This window comes from Fundulus heteroclitus, unplaced genomic scaffold, assembly GCF_011125445.2.
Source record: "Fundulus heteroclitus isolate FHET01 unplaced genomic scaffold, MU-UCD_Fhet_4.1 scaffold_52, whole genome shotgun sequence".
In the NCBI taxonomy this organism is placed as follows: Eukaryota; Metazoa; Chordata; class Actinopteri; order Cyprinodontiformes; family Fundulidae; genus Fundulus; species Fundulus heteroclitus.
In genome coordinates, this window is record NW_023396945.1 from 1,373,008 (window position 1) to 1,390,656 (window position 17,649).

At 42.8% G+C, this 17,649-nt stretch overlaps 2 protein-coding genes across 15 annotated transcripts in view; one reads left to right on the forward strand and one right to left on the reverse strand.

Annotated features, from left to right (window-relative positions):
- The first annotated feature begins 208 nt into the window (after positions 1–208).
- LOC105929501 (myoD family inhibitor domain-containing protein) lies at positions 209–7,462 on the forward strand. Its single transcript, XM_021319177.2, has 3 exons — positions 209–479; positions 4,731–4,994; positions 7,120–7,462. The coding sequence occupies exons 1-3, from the start codon at positions 422–424 to the stop codon at positions 7,395–7,397; spliced, it is 600 nt and encodes a 199-aa protein (XP_021174852.2). The 5' UTR covers positions 209–421; the 3' UTR covers positions 7,398–7,462.
- A 6,086-nt stretch (positions 7,463–13,548) lies between these two features.
- Positions 13,549–17,649, reverse strand: part of si:ch211-272n13.3 (ankyrin repeat domain-containing protein 26) — a 42,444-nt gene continuing 38,343 nt past the window's right edge. For 13 of the 14 annotated variants that reach the window (XM_036132534.1, XM_036132533.1, XM_036132531.1 and 10 more), the window contains 2 exons: positions 14,417–14,462; positions 13,549–14,328 (listed from right to left, as the gene is read on the reverse strand). In XM_036132534.1, the coding sequence (XP_035988427.1) occupies positions 14,198–14,328; positions 14,417–14,462 (177 nt within the window). In that variant the 3' untranslated portion in view covers positions 13,549–14,197. The remainder of the gene's footprint in view (positions 14,329–14,416; positions 14,463–17,649) is intronic. The other variant, XR_004929698.1, reaches the window with a different exon arrangement.

Genomic DNA, 17,649 nt, shown 5'->3' on the forward strand with positions numbered 1-17,649 from the left:
CAAGATTATTTGAACAAAGCCATGACGTGGGCTATTCTGCAGCGTTTATGGTTATTACTGCAGGCCTAGTAGCTATTAGTGTTTTGTTATACAGCCGTTATTAGTTGCCACGCTTGTGCGGCATGTGTCTCCGTCGTGTTAGGTGACGGAAAGCAGAAACGACAGGGCGACCCCGTCCTCCTGAGCCGTTTTTCTGGCCGGCCCGGGCTGGAGCGTCCGCTGCGGGGGCTTTGTTGGGAAGTGGAGTGTGTTGTTGAGGCGGCGACAGAACAATAAGAAAACCCACTCCCACTCACACAGGCTCCTGAGCGGTGACTCATGTCAGCGCGTTGGGTGTTGCTGCGGGGGCTTCCTGACCCCTGGCTCTGGACAAAAGGCAGGAGGCTGAAGAAGGTCCTGCAACAAAGTGAGGGAGAGCAACATGCCGTCAGGGGGAAATGTCTGCGGAGACGAGGGAGAGCCGAGCAGCGCCACTGAGGGCAAGTACTGATGGTTTAAAGCTAAAATAGGTTGGAGAGGGGGTCCATTCTGTCTTCATAGATACAAAAACATCTTTGTTCTGAGGAACGACGCCTTCTCAGCCGGCTGAATCGTTTGTGCTGCAGATTATTCGTTTTGTTTCAGTTCAAATACCTGCAATAGTTTGTGGTTTCCAGTGCTTGTTGCTTGTTTCATGTTGGGAAGGCCACAAAAACAAATCTATACAAAAAAAAAACAATACACTTTTTTTTCAAGATAAAACTCTTAAACTAATAGTTTTCTCACCATATTTCAAATAGGAATCTGTGTCTCATCAGTGTAAGAAATATAATTGTGCAAGTGCAACATCAGGTCCTGCTGTGCCTTGTTGTTTTTTCTTCAGATTTTGTGCCACAGAGTAGTGGCCAGCAGACATTGTAATTTTATCCTGCAATTTCACTCTTAATGTGTCAGTTTGAGTTTATCCTTTTGTAATTTTAGGTTAGTTTTGGTGAGATTATTGATATAATTTATAATTGCCATAATCAGCATATAATATAATTTAGTGATTTGTACTAATAGGACGTATGTCGTCTGTAAAAACCCTTTATTAAAAAGACATTTTAATAATCCAGCTGTTCCTTGAATGCCAAAGTTTTAGTATGCATTCTCAGGGAAGACGACATTTTTCAGGCCTCTTTAAAATAAATAACATTGATGTAACAACACAAAGCCTGACAGGGCTTTACTGAATAGTGCATTTAATCTGCAGTCTCAACAGGCAGTAGAAAACACACTTTTCCTTTTAAATAGCTTTAATCGAACTGTATGGAGGGTTAAAAGTGCCAAATTACAATAAATAATTATCTATACTATGTGTCATTAATAAGATAAAGTTAGAAACATTTCCAATAAATAAATAAATACATACATACATTGTGACTCAATTAAATCCATTATTGATGCATTAAATATATTCTTAAATAATTGAATGGTAAAGCTGTTTTCTTGAAGCGTTCACACCAAAGAGTGTTCCTGTTAACACGACCTGTTGGCTGGTTGGTGTGAGTGCGTTCTTTGATAAGGAAAAGATCGGATTTCTGACTGTCATGCGTGATCGCGCTAAAAATGTGTCCAAAATACACAATATATATATGTACAATTAGGGCTGGGCAACAATTAAAATATTTAATCGCGATTAATCGCCCTGATTAATCGCGATTAATCGCGATTAATCGCATTGTATTTACAAACTCCAAGAATGAATTCAAAAGTAGTGTAAAGAGCACTTTTATTTTAATGTTCTGCTGCCATATGAACAAAAGTGTTGTAACATTTGTACCACTTATTTTATACTGGATATTTTCAACCCATCTATTGAATTTAGTGCACTAGTTGATCTTTTCTTCATAAGAGAACAAGCACTGCAGCCAAAATATGGCCTTTTTTGACCTGCTGTATATTAGCCAGTCCCTAAGCTTGATGTATCATGAAACTGTTGACCTTTTGGGTTTTGTGGTTTTTATTTTATTATTACAATTTAATAATAATAATAATAATAATAATAATAATAATGTTATGTTGAGTGTTTTTTCGCTAATCCACCTCTTATATATTTCAATCCTTATGTAATTTTGTCTGTGTTGTGTGCACCTGCCTGTTGCTTTAATCCTATAAATTTCCCCGTCGTGGGATAAAAAAAGGATTAGCTAATGTTATCTTATCTTAAATAACACTTTTTAATATATGTACTAGGTTCTTTCAAGGTCTTAATTACATGTTATGTGTGGGCTCCAGTAACATCCATCCATCCATCCATCCATCCACTGATCTACCTGGATGTTCCCTGGAGGACTGAAACGCCTCAGTCAGAGACGTCTGTGGGTCTGTCGGGGCAGTGAGAGAAGTTTCGTCTCCTCTCTCCGTTTCTGGGGCTCGACGTTTTCATGTTTTTTCACGTGCTTAGATAAATTTGTTGTGTTTCCACTGAAATGAACCGGCTTTTTACAAAACATACAGCTTGATTTCATTTACGGTATTAAAATAAAGCCGAACGGTGCTACTTCCTCTGTTCATGTTTTTTCGCTGCTGCGTTCTCTCTCAGCTGTTTGTGTATTAAGTTTGTGTGAGAGCTGAGTGCGCGGGCCAGGCTGAGTCTGCGTGCTGATTGGCTGGCGCCGCTGAGCCATGTACGAGAGGGGAGGGGGAGTGAGAGAGTGCTGCCGTGACAGCGCGCTGCAGTCAGCGCGCGTGCTGACTGACACTGACTGAAAGCTGACATGCGTTAATGCGCGATAAAATAAATATCGCCGTTAATAGTCTAATGAATTAACGCGAAATTAACGCGTTAACTTGCCCAGCCCTATGTACAATATATATATTGTGTATATATGTACAATATATATATATATATATATATATATATATATATATATATATATATATATATATATATATATATATATATATATATATAAAACACATAGACCTAGCAGATGTAATTAAAAACTAGCTTTTATTATACAGCACAGGTGATGCACACAGTCTGTTTCCCGTCATATTTCTCAGATTAAAACCGGTTTGCTTGTCACTGTCCTCATTTATTGGGGATTTAAAGTTTCTGATAAACTTGAGCCAAGGCGGCTCCGTCATAACAGGGATTCTGTCTACGTAAGGTCCTGATTCTTTAATTTAGCCTTCAGCTTTAAAAAAAAAGTGAATTACTGGCAGTGTGGGTTCACTCCTCTGAAGGCCAGTTTTCAGTAGATCTCTGCGAATAACACGAGGGCAGCGACATTTATAAAGCCGGGTCAACCCGCCAGGCTGAGTGGGAGGAGGTTATTTTTTTTGTGAACGTGCTTTGACAGAGCCTTATCCTGAACATGACTGTAGATATTATCCGACCACGCAGCCGACTGGGCTTTCTGCTGAGTAGCCTGAGCGAGCCGCATCTTTAAGATCGGACGAGGAAATCCTTTGAGCGAGTGACCCCATTAGCAGAGGAAATACCACCATCATGGGCCGCGGTGCACAGGGAAACCATGAGGCCCAGGTGAAAACAGTGCAGCCCAAACACTTTTACGCTGTTTGTACTTAATGAGAAATCCGTACTCTTGAATTATGTGAATAAATCATTTGGTTAAAAGTTCAGTTTGAATAAGGCTCATACTTTCACATGAATTAAAATCAGTCGTGTGTTAAACAGCTTCAGATGAACTCGCTGTATTTGGCCGGGCAGCTGATGATGACGTCCTCACAGATCATGGGCTGGTTGGCCTCTTGCTCCCATAATGTTGGATTAGAAAAACTGAAAATCTGACTTGCTGTGCTGATATCTTAGGGAACACCGGATTACAAAACAGCTTTCCAGTAAAACTGTTCTTTCTGTTTGAAACAACAGATTAGGGCGTCAAAAAGTTTTCACACCCCTTGATCTTTTTCCCATGAGTCACGCTACAACCATTCACACGACTGCTAATACTCCTGTCTGAAGTTTCTCCTTCCTGAGCTGTGAATCCCTGCAGCTCCTCCAAAGATACCACAGGCCTCTTGGCTGCTTCTCTGATCGATGAACTCCTTGCCCAGCCTGGTTGGTCAAAGTGGACGGTTATGCCATGGGGGATTTTCCGATCAATCACATTATTTCTGGTTCTGGATGATGGACTGAACACAGCTCTGGGAGATGTTCAAAGATCCTTCCTATTGTTTAATAACCTAACCGTGCTTTAAACCTCCCCAAAACCTCCCACCCTGACCTGTCTGCTGTGTTCCTTGGTCTTCATGATGCCGTTTGCTCGCTGATGTTCTCTAACAAACCTTCACAGAAACGCTGGATTTATACTGAGAGATTACTGCTTACTGTATAACCAGGAGACAAAATGTGAGGTATTTCAGTGTGTGTGTGTGTTTTTGGGGGTGGGGGGATTGATAACTAACTTTTCCTGGCACAATATTATAAGGGGCAGTTTAAAAAAATCTTCAAATCTTGCCATTTTATCCTTCACGTGTGTTTTCAGTAGATGACTGCATCTTAGGACAGCATACTTCGTACCAACTCTTGTTTTATGAGTTGTCAGCTATGGCAGAAGGATTTTTTTATACTAAAAGGACGTTATAGAGAAAAATGTACTTGAATAAATAACAACTTCATGTATGAAAGTGTTTTGCACCAAGCATCGTGGACCTCTGCGAGCCAAATGAATCACCGAGGAGCATCCTTATCCAACTTTATCATCACGCCATGCTCTCCTGTGTTTCTGTGCACGCCACAGCCCAGCCTCTGCCGGCCCCCGCTCCTGGAACAGAGGCCTCTCAGGACCCGGACGCGTCACAGAAGGCTCAGCGTGACCTCCTGAGGCCAACGTGCCCTCTGTGCGGCCTCCCGCTCCCTGAAAACAGACTGAGATCTGCCTCGCCGACTCCCAGCCGAGCGCAGGGATCAGAGGCGTCGGCGCACAGCGGCGCCAAAGGCAAAGGCAGAAGGCGGAGCAAGAGAGGCGGGGCTGGATCCCACCAGGCGGCTCCTACGCCTGCAGGTAACCTCCACTATATGTGTCCTGCTTCAATACTGTAGACCTACATGAACAGGAAGTTAAACGACCACCTAGCATGAATGCATCTCAATATGAATATTAGATGAATCCGTCTGAAGAAAGCTGGACAGATTTTACAGGTTGTTCCACAGCTGCGACCAAATTTTAAAGTTACCAAAATTAAATAGATTGTTTTAAACAGCTTTCAGATAATGAAAGATTACAACTTGTGCAATTTCTTTCATTTTCATTTCTTTTGTTTGTTTTGGGATTTTTGGTCCAAATTTAAAAAAAAAAAAAAATTGTAAAAAGGAATAAATAGCTGGATTGTCAACAGGTCGGCTGTTCTTTGAAAAGTAAAGAAGAGAGGGAGCTTACAGTATTTATAATTAGTTTTATCATAGCACCTTTAAATAAAATCCAGTGCATCAAGTTCCTCCCAAAGCCCACCAGTGTTATTTAGGAGACACACAAAACATGAGAAAGTTGTCGGATGAGACCACTATTTAACCTTTGTGCAACAAAACACTGTATGTGTTGCAGAAAACTCAACCTACCATGCTAACAGTAAAACATGGAAGTGGGAGCATCATGCTGCGGGGATGATTTTCCTCAGCAGGGAGGGGAAGGCTGGTAGGACTCCACAGGAAATGATGGAGCTAATTACCGGAGAACAGCTGTAGAGACCAAAGACAGGGACTGTGGTCCACCGTCCAACAGAAGAACCAGAGCTACAGTAGAATTGCTTAGATTCAAGCGTATTCATCTGTTAGAATGGCCTAGTCAAAGTCCTGACCTTAATAACACAGAGAATCTGTGTTTAGACTTGAAGGCTGGTGTTAACAGATGCCCTGCATCCAATCTGACCGAGCTTGAGATGTTTGCAAAGAAGAACGGGCAAAAAAAAAAACGCACTGGATTTGTAGCGCTGGTAGAGACGTGTCTCAATAGACCTGCAGATCCGTTAAAGCTTTACAATCTTTGCAAGTTTTACAAGGTATGGGTGAAAAAACAAAAAAAAAATGTAAGACACACTTCTCAGATTTTTATTTGCAAATCTTTTGAAGCCATATACCGATCCACTTCCTGTTGGCCTATCAAATAAAATCCCAACAAAGTAGACTGACGTTTCCAGCTTTAACATGCCAGCCATAGTTAGGGCTGAATAAAAATATTAAATGAGCTAAATAAGGACAAAATTCAATAAAGTGGTTATCTCGTTCATTAATTATTTGATCCTTACAGCAAAATCTTAAAAAAAAAAACCTAATATCCTCTATTGGTTGGACCACATTTCATCCAAACAATGCTTCTCTAAGTTTTCCAGCACACCCAGCTTCCCTCCCACTAACTCCACGGGTGCCTGCGACGGCCTGCTGCTTGTTTACCAGCAGATTCATGTTGTTATGGCTGTGAAGCTATACATCAAATCAATTCAGGAGCCACACACCACGCTCCCTTTTTTCATCTACGCCCGAGCATTAGCATACCTTATATGCGGGGTGTGTATAAATCAGCGGAATGAGGAGGAAAATGTTGAACCCCACTCCGCGGGGAATACTGCCACCTCTTTTTTTTTGCAGGCTTCCTTGAGTAAACAGGATAAAACAGCTGGATTTGCATCAGCTCGCTCTCCTGTGGTCCTTGTGCAGATGAAAAAAAATAAAATAAATAACAGTAAAGCAAGTAGGAGCGCACGTTATGCACCGCAGCACACGATGAGGTTAATATATGCAATTTCGTCTGTGCCTAATTTGGGCAGCGGAGCAATTATCATGTGACAGCTTCTTCCTGATTGTTTTTTTTTTTTTTTTTTTTATCCCTCCAAGCCTCTGTGGCCTTTTTTTTTTTTTGATTTTCCCTGGAGGACTGAACAAAGCGGTGATTAAGTAAACACAATCACACTTGATCACTGCTGCACAAGATTTTCTCTTTCAACTTCTGCTCGACACCACAAACAAACAACGCGAGAGATTAATTTGGGTTAATAGGGTTGCTAATCCCTGCTTTTGTTATCATATTTAAAAAAAGGGGCTTTCAGGAATCACAGCAGCTGCTCTGTGACCTGATGGGGTTTTCTGTGCTGCAGCATCATCAGTTACTTTCTGCTCGTCTCGACGCCCCACAGACTCCTGCTTCCAGCTGCTGCTGGCGTGCCTGTGGTGCCGCTTCTCTGCGGCGCTCCTGGGTCTGCTGGAGGCCTGCTCCTCCTGCTGCCTTCTGGGCCTCTGCTCGCCCTGCTGCTGCCACGGCTGCGCCCGCTGCTGCTCGGCCGTCCTGGACACGCCCGCCGAGGAGCTCGGCTGCCCCGCCCACTGCCACTCGGCGCTGTTCGAGTCCTGCTGCGAGCCCACCGAGTGCCTGGAGTTCTGCCTGGACTGCTGCGAGATCTGCCACCGCAGCTAGGCCTTGTGATGGGATGCACAGCGTTGGAAACAAAACAAAAAAAGTTTTGCACTTATCTTCAATAAATTGAAAATTTGTCTGTTTTTGAGGTGGCTAAAAAAAGAACTAAACTGCCTACACGGGCCATGACCTGCGCAGTCTTAGGCAGTCAAATCTAGCCATTACTTATGGCGGAATGTATACCGGTGTCCAGGGGCGGTTCTAGATAGGGGCCAACAGGGGCCCATGCCCCTGTAGAACTGGTCCTGGCCCCTGTTATGGCCCCTGTACTAAAGACATAACATTAAATACACTTCTAATAATTACTTGCAATGGCAAAGAAATCATAACTGGTTGGTCACTTTGACCAATTTTATCTTTTACCTATACAGCTTTACTCTAAGAAGGATATAAAAATTAAGATGTTTCACGTTTAGCTTTAGCCGTATTGAGCAGGGGGCAAAGTTTTCAACTGCTAGATCAGGGGTCTGAAACCTGCCGTTCCAGAGCCACAAGTGCCTCACTTAATATTATTTTACACAGTTAAATATTGCCATTTTATTGTTTCATTTTTTTTCTTCTGTGGCCCTGTGAAAAAACACTGGCTCCACCTTGGCCCCCCTGGTAAATTGAGTCTAGAACCGCCACTGCCGGTGTCCTAAAAAAATCCTGCTTCTGCAAGGCAAAAACAGTATTTTCCTACTTTGCGTCGGCCTGTCACATGAAATCTCAACCAAACACACGGATGTTGGTGGTTGTAACATGAGAAAATGTGGAAAAGTTCAAGGGACACGATGAATCTTGCTAGGGGCAAAGACCCGCGGTCGCTGAGGGTCCATGTGTGTTGCTGCGTTGACCGTGTCGAGCCAAAGGAGACCTCTGCTGCGGGTGAAGGAGAGAACACACCGCAAAACCGGAACTAAAAATAAGTTAAATGTTCCTAAAGTTAGTGTATTTGTCCTTGATTTGAGCAGGTAAAAAAGATTATTTGCCAATGGAATGAGTATTTTGACCCCTAATATAAGATAATTAGACATTCTGCACTTGAAATAAGATGATGGAGATGAGTTGGTTCTATTTTAAGGTCAAAAATCTCATTCCATTGGCAAACCATCTTATTTACCTGCTCAAATCAAGGACAAATACACATATTTTAGGAACATTTTACTTATTTGGTCGCCGCCCGTACAGCGTGCTCTAAATTAGACATCGCCGCAGTCTGTCGTCCCCAGCAGAACCCGAATGCATCGCGCTAAAAGAGACGCCTAAATCCGATTTCCTCGCTCCCACGTGGTTTAAACGAGCCTCTTTGCTCCCCCGGACAGGCTGACAAGCGTCGTCTTTATCGGCACTTAAGATCTTATTTTTGGCTGTTTGCTCGGCCTCTTTTGCTGTCATCTCGCGCCGCCGCTTTTAATGGAGCCCGCTCAGATCTTCTGAGATCCGGAGACAACGAGCGTCTTCTTTGTCTTTAAAAGCGCCTGTGTTTGACAAACACGAAAAGGGATTTAGAGGCAGAGACGACAAGTTCCGCAAGTTGCCCCGTTCTGTAGCTGCAAAATGTCGCGCAGGAAAGAAGTCAAAGCTGTAATCTGCGAACACGCGGGAAGCGGCGTGCTTTTGGAGTTAAAGTAACAGAGGTCATCGGTAGACATTTGATGGGGATTGGAACCGTTTCTGTTCAATTCAGTCTGAAGATGGGAAGAATGTAGACTGGGTGAAGCCGTACCGACACATGGACGCCAAACCAAGCTGATCGGAGGTGGAGGCCCAAAGGTTCAGAGAGCCGCCGCCCGGCTGGGAGAATCTGCTGACAGAGCAAACAGACCTGTCAGCAGAAAACCATTAGAAGGTGCTTTGGTCAGATGAGACCAAAATCTCTGTTTGGCTTAAATGTGAGGAAAAAAAAAATACTATGTGGCAAAGAACTGACACTGAACCCTGAACAAATCCTCCCTATTATGAGGCTTGGCGGTGGCAGCGTCATCCTGTGGGGGTTACTTATCTTCCCGCAGCACGGAGAGACAGACCTACAACAAGATGCTTTCCATCAAAGCATATTCTCGTGTTAGGGCGGTCCAGGAAAAGTCCAAACCTAAATCCAAGGCAGAATCAGCGGCGCAACTCGACAAAAACGAATCCTCCGTCTGCTCTGACCGGGTTGAAAGAGACAGCCATAACCTAACGATGAGCCCCGCCAGGCATTATGGAGGCTTTAAGCCGACACCGTGTTTCTCTAACAGCTGCTGGACAGCTAGTTAGAAACGACGAGACTGAGCTTTACAGACAGAGGATGACCCAATGAAGAGCAGATTGTTTTCAACCTGAGTTATCTTAAAAAAAAAAAGAGCTCCTCTTTATTCACTCTCTGCCTATTTGTATTCCCAGCTGCCTCCAGAGCTGCATGACAACGACTGTAACCTCCTCAATCAAAACATGGTTTATACATGCAGCATGAAGTGGCGTCTGTATAAAAAAATAAAAGGGGGGGGGGGGGGGGCGAAAAATAACACCTAATAGTCAGTCTGTCAGATGTGCCCATCTGCTATAAAGGAAACAAAAATAAATGTAACAAGATTTGAATATCTAACATTTGAGGCTGACGCAGAGAGGACGGATCAAAGCTAAGAGAGACACACAAGGGGGGGGGACGATCATAAACACGCCGTCTCGTCTTAATAAGGAGGAGAATTGTTTTTAAACCAGCGCCTACCATCAGGTTTCACGTGTTTGTGAACGCGGGAGGAGGAGGAGGAGGAGGAGGAGGAGGAGGAAGGGGAGTTTTAAAGAACATCAAAACACAACTAATGAGAGTTAGGGTTGAAAATGGTTGAGCGTCAAGGATCGACGGCAAGCGGCATCTCTCATTTACATGCGACAAACACCGGGTTCTTCAGCAGGTTCTGCAGAATGAGGGCCAACACTCGTATACATTTTCATACAGTGTACAATAAACAACATTTACTGGGATATATAGGTACAAATTAGACGCCTTTGTTCCAGGATAGCAGCCGTCCCCAGGAAAAGACAAAAACCATAAAGAAAAAAAAAACAACTATATTCACTTATTTTACCTTGTTTCTTAGCCATGGCTATCTTTTAATGTGTTCACCTTCTTCTGTATATTAGCAAAACTTCTTCGTAACCACCCTTTTAAACCAATGGAGTTGAGAAACGGTCATCCGAGTTACCAGCCTGAAGCCACATATGGGCTAACATTTTAAACTTGCCGTCAACATGTAACACTTCATTTTAAAACAAAAATGAGGTTTTAGGTTTACAACACCAGTCTCCTGGGTGGAACTGAAGCACGCTGGTAGCGAGATGATGCTGTGGGGATGAGTTGTCTCCAGCTGGATCAGCAAAGCTGCTCAGAGTTGATGGCAAGATAGATGGAGCTAAATGCAGGACAACCCTGGAAAAAAACAACAACCCTGTGAGTGTCATGGTTTTTGCCAGTGATTTAACCCACATGCAGAACACACTCAGGAGATGAACACAGTTTTGCAAAGTTTATTGAAACAATATGGGAGCTCGGACCAGAGGCAGCAGATGAAGGAATGGAGTTAGGGACTTGATGATGATGATGAGCGGGGTCTGTTCCTGCAGGAAGGTGAGTTTACAAATGGATCCGGATCTTGAGAAGGGAAGCACGGTGGAGGGTGAGCCATGAGCGATAGCAGGAGGACTGAGGCCAAAAGCCTGGAGGCTGCCAGCTGGGACTTGAGAACCTGGGAGTCTTCTGGAGGATTTGCAGGCGGGTTCGAGCGCTTGGGGGAAGTGAGGAGCGCACAGGCTAGAATCACTGTGAGGAAGAAGTGCTGGCAGCCGGCTCCTCTTCTTCTCCTGCTGATGAGGTCTGATGGAGAACACCTGTGCTTCACCCAGCCACCATGCTCACTGGACACCATCTAATGGAGGAAGAATACTACCACACAGAGGGAAAAATCTCACAGACCCCGACAGTCAGAGGCTGTATATATATATATATATATATATATATATATATATATATATATATATATAGGACAGACCGGGCTTTAGGGGGTTCAATGAAATGCTTTAAATCAAGGCATTTTCAAGCATTAGAATGGCCTAGTCAAAGTCCAGAATGACATCCAACTGAAAAGGTGATTAAGAGTTAAAATTGTTGTTCACAGACGCTCTCCATCCATTCTGGCTGAGCTGGAGCCGCTTAGATAAATGATGAAGGTTGTTTCAGTGTCTGAACGTGTAAAGCTGGTAGAGACAAACGCAAGAAGCTTTTCAACTATACAATAATAGGGTTCACAATAGTTGAAAGCAGTTTCTAGCCATAAAATTCATTCGTAAAAAAAAAATTGCTAATGTGAAGGAATTTTCATTTGAACTATCAGTTTAAATCCCCTTCTTGAACTTTTCCAAAATCCTAACCAATTGAGGAAGGATGAACAAAACTTAACTCAATGGGGCAAAAAACAACAACAACACGTTTTAGATTTAAATCCCCAGTGTGTGTTTGACATTATTGGCAACTCTCATTGGTGCTGCTATCTGACTTTACAGCAGAGTTTTACAGCGAGTTTGAGCTGGTTAATTTCACACGAAAGAACGAAGCCTGCCCTCTAGTGGTGGGAGTGATAATTACTGATATGGCCAAAGAACCCTCAGGCCATCAAACCGGCAAACTTGCTTTTGTCCAGGCTATTACACCTCGACTCTGGAATGAGCATCCTTTGTTTTTACCTGCTTTTGAGAGTCTGGACTCGTTTGAAAAGCAGCTCAAGACATTCATTTTCAAACATACTTTTCCTCAAGATCTGTATTGTATTTATTTTTCAATGATCATTTGCTATTTAGTCTTTTTAATCAAGTCTTAATTTCAGCTGTGTTTTCATGTGTATGCTTTTTGTGAATGACTTTTATCTGTGGAAGGTGCTATAAAAATAAAAACATTTAGAGAAAAGTTGGCCCCTGAGAACATGGACATAGATCGGGACTCCTGGAATAATGTTCTTTGGACTGATGGCTCTAAATTATTATGATTTAGACACCAAAACAGGGGGCATGCTTGGCTTGGGGTGGAAGTGTCATGGTTTGGGAATGGTTTGCCGCAGGAGGATCTGGGTAGCCATGATTTTTCTTTTCTTTACATGACCGCATAAAATAAGATCACTGTGATGTACGTAACTGAGGAGCAGCATCTCGCTGTAATACATACAGCACACTGTTCTGTATCTTCTGCTTCACCATAAATATAAGCGCAATCTCCTTAAAATTAAATAAATTCCATTAAAAACTAGAGGTTTTTCCAGAGTGAGTACAAGCACTTCAGTTTAGATAGTTGTCCATTACAAAGTACTAAATAAATTGTTATTTATAGATCGCACATAACTTAATATCATTGACCACTGAAAACAATTGGTCATTACGGGCGATGAATTCAGTTAGAGCTTGAATTATCTTCTCTCTTCTTTTTTCTTTTGGAGGGTCAGCCAACAACCTCTTGGTGTATAGCACCACTATATAGACCGTATAGTATCGGGCTACTTTTACAAGTACGAGAATGAGTACTTGACGCTGGTACCAGGCTCGATACCAGTATCGGTAGCGGGACACCACAATTAAAAAAACATTAAAATGAGCAATAAGCGATATTTCATCACTAGGTAGTGCTTGAGCACTCTCTGTAGACCAAAACAAGCTCTCTAAACCTGGCTCCAAGCAGCAACCCAGCCCCTCCTTTACCCATCGCCTCCTACCCACATCTTTCCAAAGGATAAAGAAACCGCATCACCTTAAAGAGGAACAGTTCTAGTGAAGAAGTAACTCATAACTTTATAATACTGTTAGCAAGAGAACATTTTAATCTGCTGGGGAGCTCTCTGCCATGTTGCTCCAATGCTGCTCTGATGGTGGTATTTTAGGGCAGGGCGGAGCTAAGCCCTGAGTGGCAGCTGTTCACATGCGCGTACGTGCACATGCGGCCGGCCCGGCCATGTAAACAAAACACGGGGGAACAACAGATAGTGTGACGTCGTACCATAGTCCATCTGAAATATTAGCTTTTAGCCCTTCACATCACTATTTTTTAGTTCTATCTAAAATAACGAAATTTTACTTATTGCTCCTTTAACGAAAAAAAAAACTGTAAAAACAAAACGATTGCTTGAAATGAGACAAAAATCCTTCATATAACACTTCTTTTCTTCTATTTATTAAATCTTACATACCCATATATTCAGAATACAAACTTTTACACCACCGCCGTCGCAGCAAATGAAACATCACCAAGTTAAGTCATTTATTTCTTTACAGTATTTCAGGATAAAAAAAACAACAACACATACAACAGAACAAAATATAAACTGGCAGGCTCTTAAAGCGAATCAACAACAAGCTGAAACTCGTCATTACAGCCGGAGAGAATTCCAGCTCGTCGTGTTCAAGTATATAGTGTTCATGAAGCGAAGCAATAAATAAACAAACAGAGGATGACACAGTTCCTTAATGAGGACTAACACGGATATTGCACCATTGGATGGCACGTACCAAATATCAAATTGGCAAAAAAAGAAAAAAAAAAGAACGATAAATACAAACAATTGGAAGCGTTAATCCTGCAAGCGCAAAATTCACAACTAAAAATCTAAAATTCAACTCGAGCCAGAAACACAAATACTTCTGAGGTCGTCTTTAGTTGTCCCCGTCCAGAGGCCCGGGCGGGTAAGTGCAACGTGCATTAAAGTGGATTTATCTCATGACGCAGGACAGAAAAACCCTTGAAGTGTTTGATCCTTGGTCTTGGCTTTACAGGTAAAAAAAAAATAAAATATGGGTCGTCAGATCCTGTGGTTCTTCTTCAGCACCTCCAAATACTGCTGTGCCGCTCTGCTGAGGGGGTCCAGCTCCACCCCGGAGGCGGAGCCCACCGGGGACAAGCGGGTCGAGGCGGCGTCCAGCTCTGCGGCTGCTGCGGACCGGAGAGATTAACATCTGGGTTAACATCTGCAGCTTCGCCCCACACCTTCGAGACGGCGAGGAGGAGGGTTTGCGCTTACCGTTGCTCAGCTCCTTCGATATGTTTTTATCCAGCTCGCTCTGCATCTGGAAGAGGATGACAGCGTTTTCAGGCCAACGGGCGACTAAATGTGAATTTAAAAGGAAGAGAAGATAGGAGAGGACGCCGGCAGCAAACACCACGGCAGAAAACACAAGAGAGGAAAAAACAAAACAAACAAAACAAAAAAACAGCAGGAGAAAATCTGGGAGACGCAGCAGGTCATGCAAAACTCCCGAGCTCCTCGCTGATCTTAAAGCTACAGCACAGAAAGAGCTGCTTGATGGTTAGGAAGCAAGAGGCTGCCTTATACACGAAAACCTTCAAAAAGTGTACGAATTATTTTAACAATGAGAATTTAAAGCCAGAATTCTTTGAATATTGATGCAAAGATTTGCATAAACGAATCTTGAGGAAACCATTCTGAAACAATAAAGGTCCAATAATGTGCCTGACCTGCTCCGTGTCCTAATGAACTGCGGCAGTAGAAGCAAAGCGCATAAACTGAAGGAACAATTTTCTGGCTTGTTTTATTTTTAGATTTCAAAGCTGGTCTGTTAATAAGAATTTCATTTTAATCTTTATACCTTATACATTTTATTCCTGCTGGTGAAGATTCTCAGTCATCCAGGTCCTTGTCATTCCAAAAAAGTTAAAAAACAAAACAACTGGACTATTTTTTCCCAAGTTTGAAGATGTTTCATTTCTTATTGGGCAATAATAAAAAGCTTGGAGCTCCACATTACTCCAGACATTTGAAATGAGAAAGCTTTCTGGATGGGAAGCGAAACGTCATCAAACTTCAGAAACAAAGTCCAGTTGTTTTGTTTTTTTACTTTTTTGGAATTTTTATTCCTGCTTTATTCAAAAACAGGGCCCTAAAATTTATGGCATTTAACATTCATTTAATTTCAATAATTAAGTTTATATAGTGAAACTCATTACATATTAGCAGATGTTTTTACATTCTTTAAGAATGTATTTCTTTTGTTTTGCTTTTGGCTGTACAGCTAACGGAAACCCCACATTAATTTTCTCAACATCCTGGGAGATCTGATAAAAAGACATTTAGTTTTATTAAAGAAAGGTCATGCCCACAGGGAAGACTGCTGACTCTATGGCTGTCCAGCTGATAATCTCTGAGTCCATAAAGGGTAAGACACCAAACATCGCTGCAAAAGAAGCTGGAAGCTCAAAAAGGGCTATACACATATGTGTTAAAGGAAAGTTTAGTGGAAGGAAAAATTGTGAGGATTGTGAAGCAAAGCCTCCTTCAGGAGTGTCGGCTGGTGTCGGCGGCTCCACAGCCAGACCACACAGACTGCTGTTGTGTTGTCCTCAACCAGAGACAGCACACTACAAAGGTACCAAAAGCTGCTTTAATGGCCAGCAAGCTCCCCCGACCTGAAGCCCACAGCAACCCTACGGAGTATTCCTCAGCGACTGAATTTATGCTCCTCATCAAACTGATACACCACTCAGCGTGTAATAAGGCTGTGTACGAGTTGCACTTTTTAAACTGACCTACTAAAACAATCGGTTTCCACGTGTATTCTGGGTGATTTGGGTGTACCTGTGTATGTGAAGGACTACAGAGAAAACAGAAATAATGTTCTGCATGTGGAGCTCTGGGCCTCCAGCTCAGGAGATCAGGACGCTGTGAAGCAGCCGCCACCACCCAGACCGAGTCTAGGCTTTTTAAAACAAAAAGCCTGACTAGAATGTCAAAACACAGTAAGAAAAAAAAAAAACCCACGGGAACCTTTTCTAAAAACCGAACTGGTTCTCCTCCAGCAGACAGACCTGCTGTGAACAATCTGATTTAATTGATCACCTAAAGCTCGACCTTCTGTCCCCTCAGCTGCTGAGACTTTTAAAGGGTCCAGCTGAGAGTTGGCTGACTGACATCCCTCAGCCCAAATTGTTCTGCACCCATCTGATGGTCAGCGCTGCCATAAGGAAACATCGGTCGTGGCTTCGTTGGTTTCGCTGAAGGCTGCTGAGCGGTGCACTGCCACAGAGTTATTGGCCCTGATTCTGCGACGGATGAGGAGCATCCAGATTAGCGTTTAGTCTGAGACCCTGTTCATAGTAACAGACTTTAATGCTGCCTGTTCTCTCTGTCATCCGAGTGATAAAAAAAGACTAAAACTTTTAGGTATTGTTGTACACTTAAACTGAAAATGTGGTTAAACAATGACATCACAAGCTATCTTGCAGACGCCCATCACTATAACTAGAGTGATGTGGGACTGCTGCCTTGCAGCAAGAGCTGAAATCCTGCCCTGGAGTCTTTCTGCATGTTCTCCCTGTGCATGTGTGGGTTCTCTCCGGGTACTCCGGCTTCCTCCCACAGTCCAAACACAACACTAAATTGCTCTGAGCCGTGAGTGTCCATTCATGGTAGCCCCCCCCCACCCTGCAAGGATAAGCGGGTAAAGCTAATGGATGGTAACAATCTTTAAAGTTAAAATCTTTAAAAATCCTGTAAAGATTGGTACTCTTTGTTGCTGAAAATGTTTGTAATTGAGAAGATCAATAACGTCAATTATTTTTTTTATTAATTAGACCTTTGGACCTGCCGTCTGTCTCTGCCTAGATTAATCCTCCTTTGTATCCTCTTGGGTTTTATAATTTAAACATTATCACCTAGTGGCCCGGCGTGAGAGTTTGGTTCTGTATGGTTCTGTATGGTTGTGCTTTTTGCAGCTTTGTCAGGACCTAAAAAAAAAAAAAGGAAAAAAAAAAGAAAAAAAAGAAAATGGACGAAGCCCCGTGTGTTCACGTGACTTCTGGATAAACTCTATATATTGGTTGCATTAAATAGTTTAAAACCCCCCAACAACAAGCAGCTTCTCTCACATGAGTTCCAGAAACAAGCGGCAAACTAGAGCTTTAAACAGCGCAGATAGTTTAAAGTGGGTTCAGGCAAAACAGCGTCATGAATCCATGCAGCAAGGCAGCACTCTGACCACGGTTCAGTGGCTGCAGCAGCTCTTCTCACTGTTTAGCACTGGGCTGATCGCACAGGCGCTCTCTTTAAACAGCACTGGGACTTCCGAGGCTCACATTAACTTTGGCCTGGAACGTATAATTGTTAAAGACGTGTTAAAAAAAACAAAGTGAGAAAAGCATCCGTTTTATTTAGTTTGATGTGACTGGATAAAAGCCCGAACAGCACTAAAGTCAGAGCTGAAAACATGGGAAAGGAGACAGAAAGTCAAAGAGGAGGGA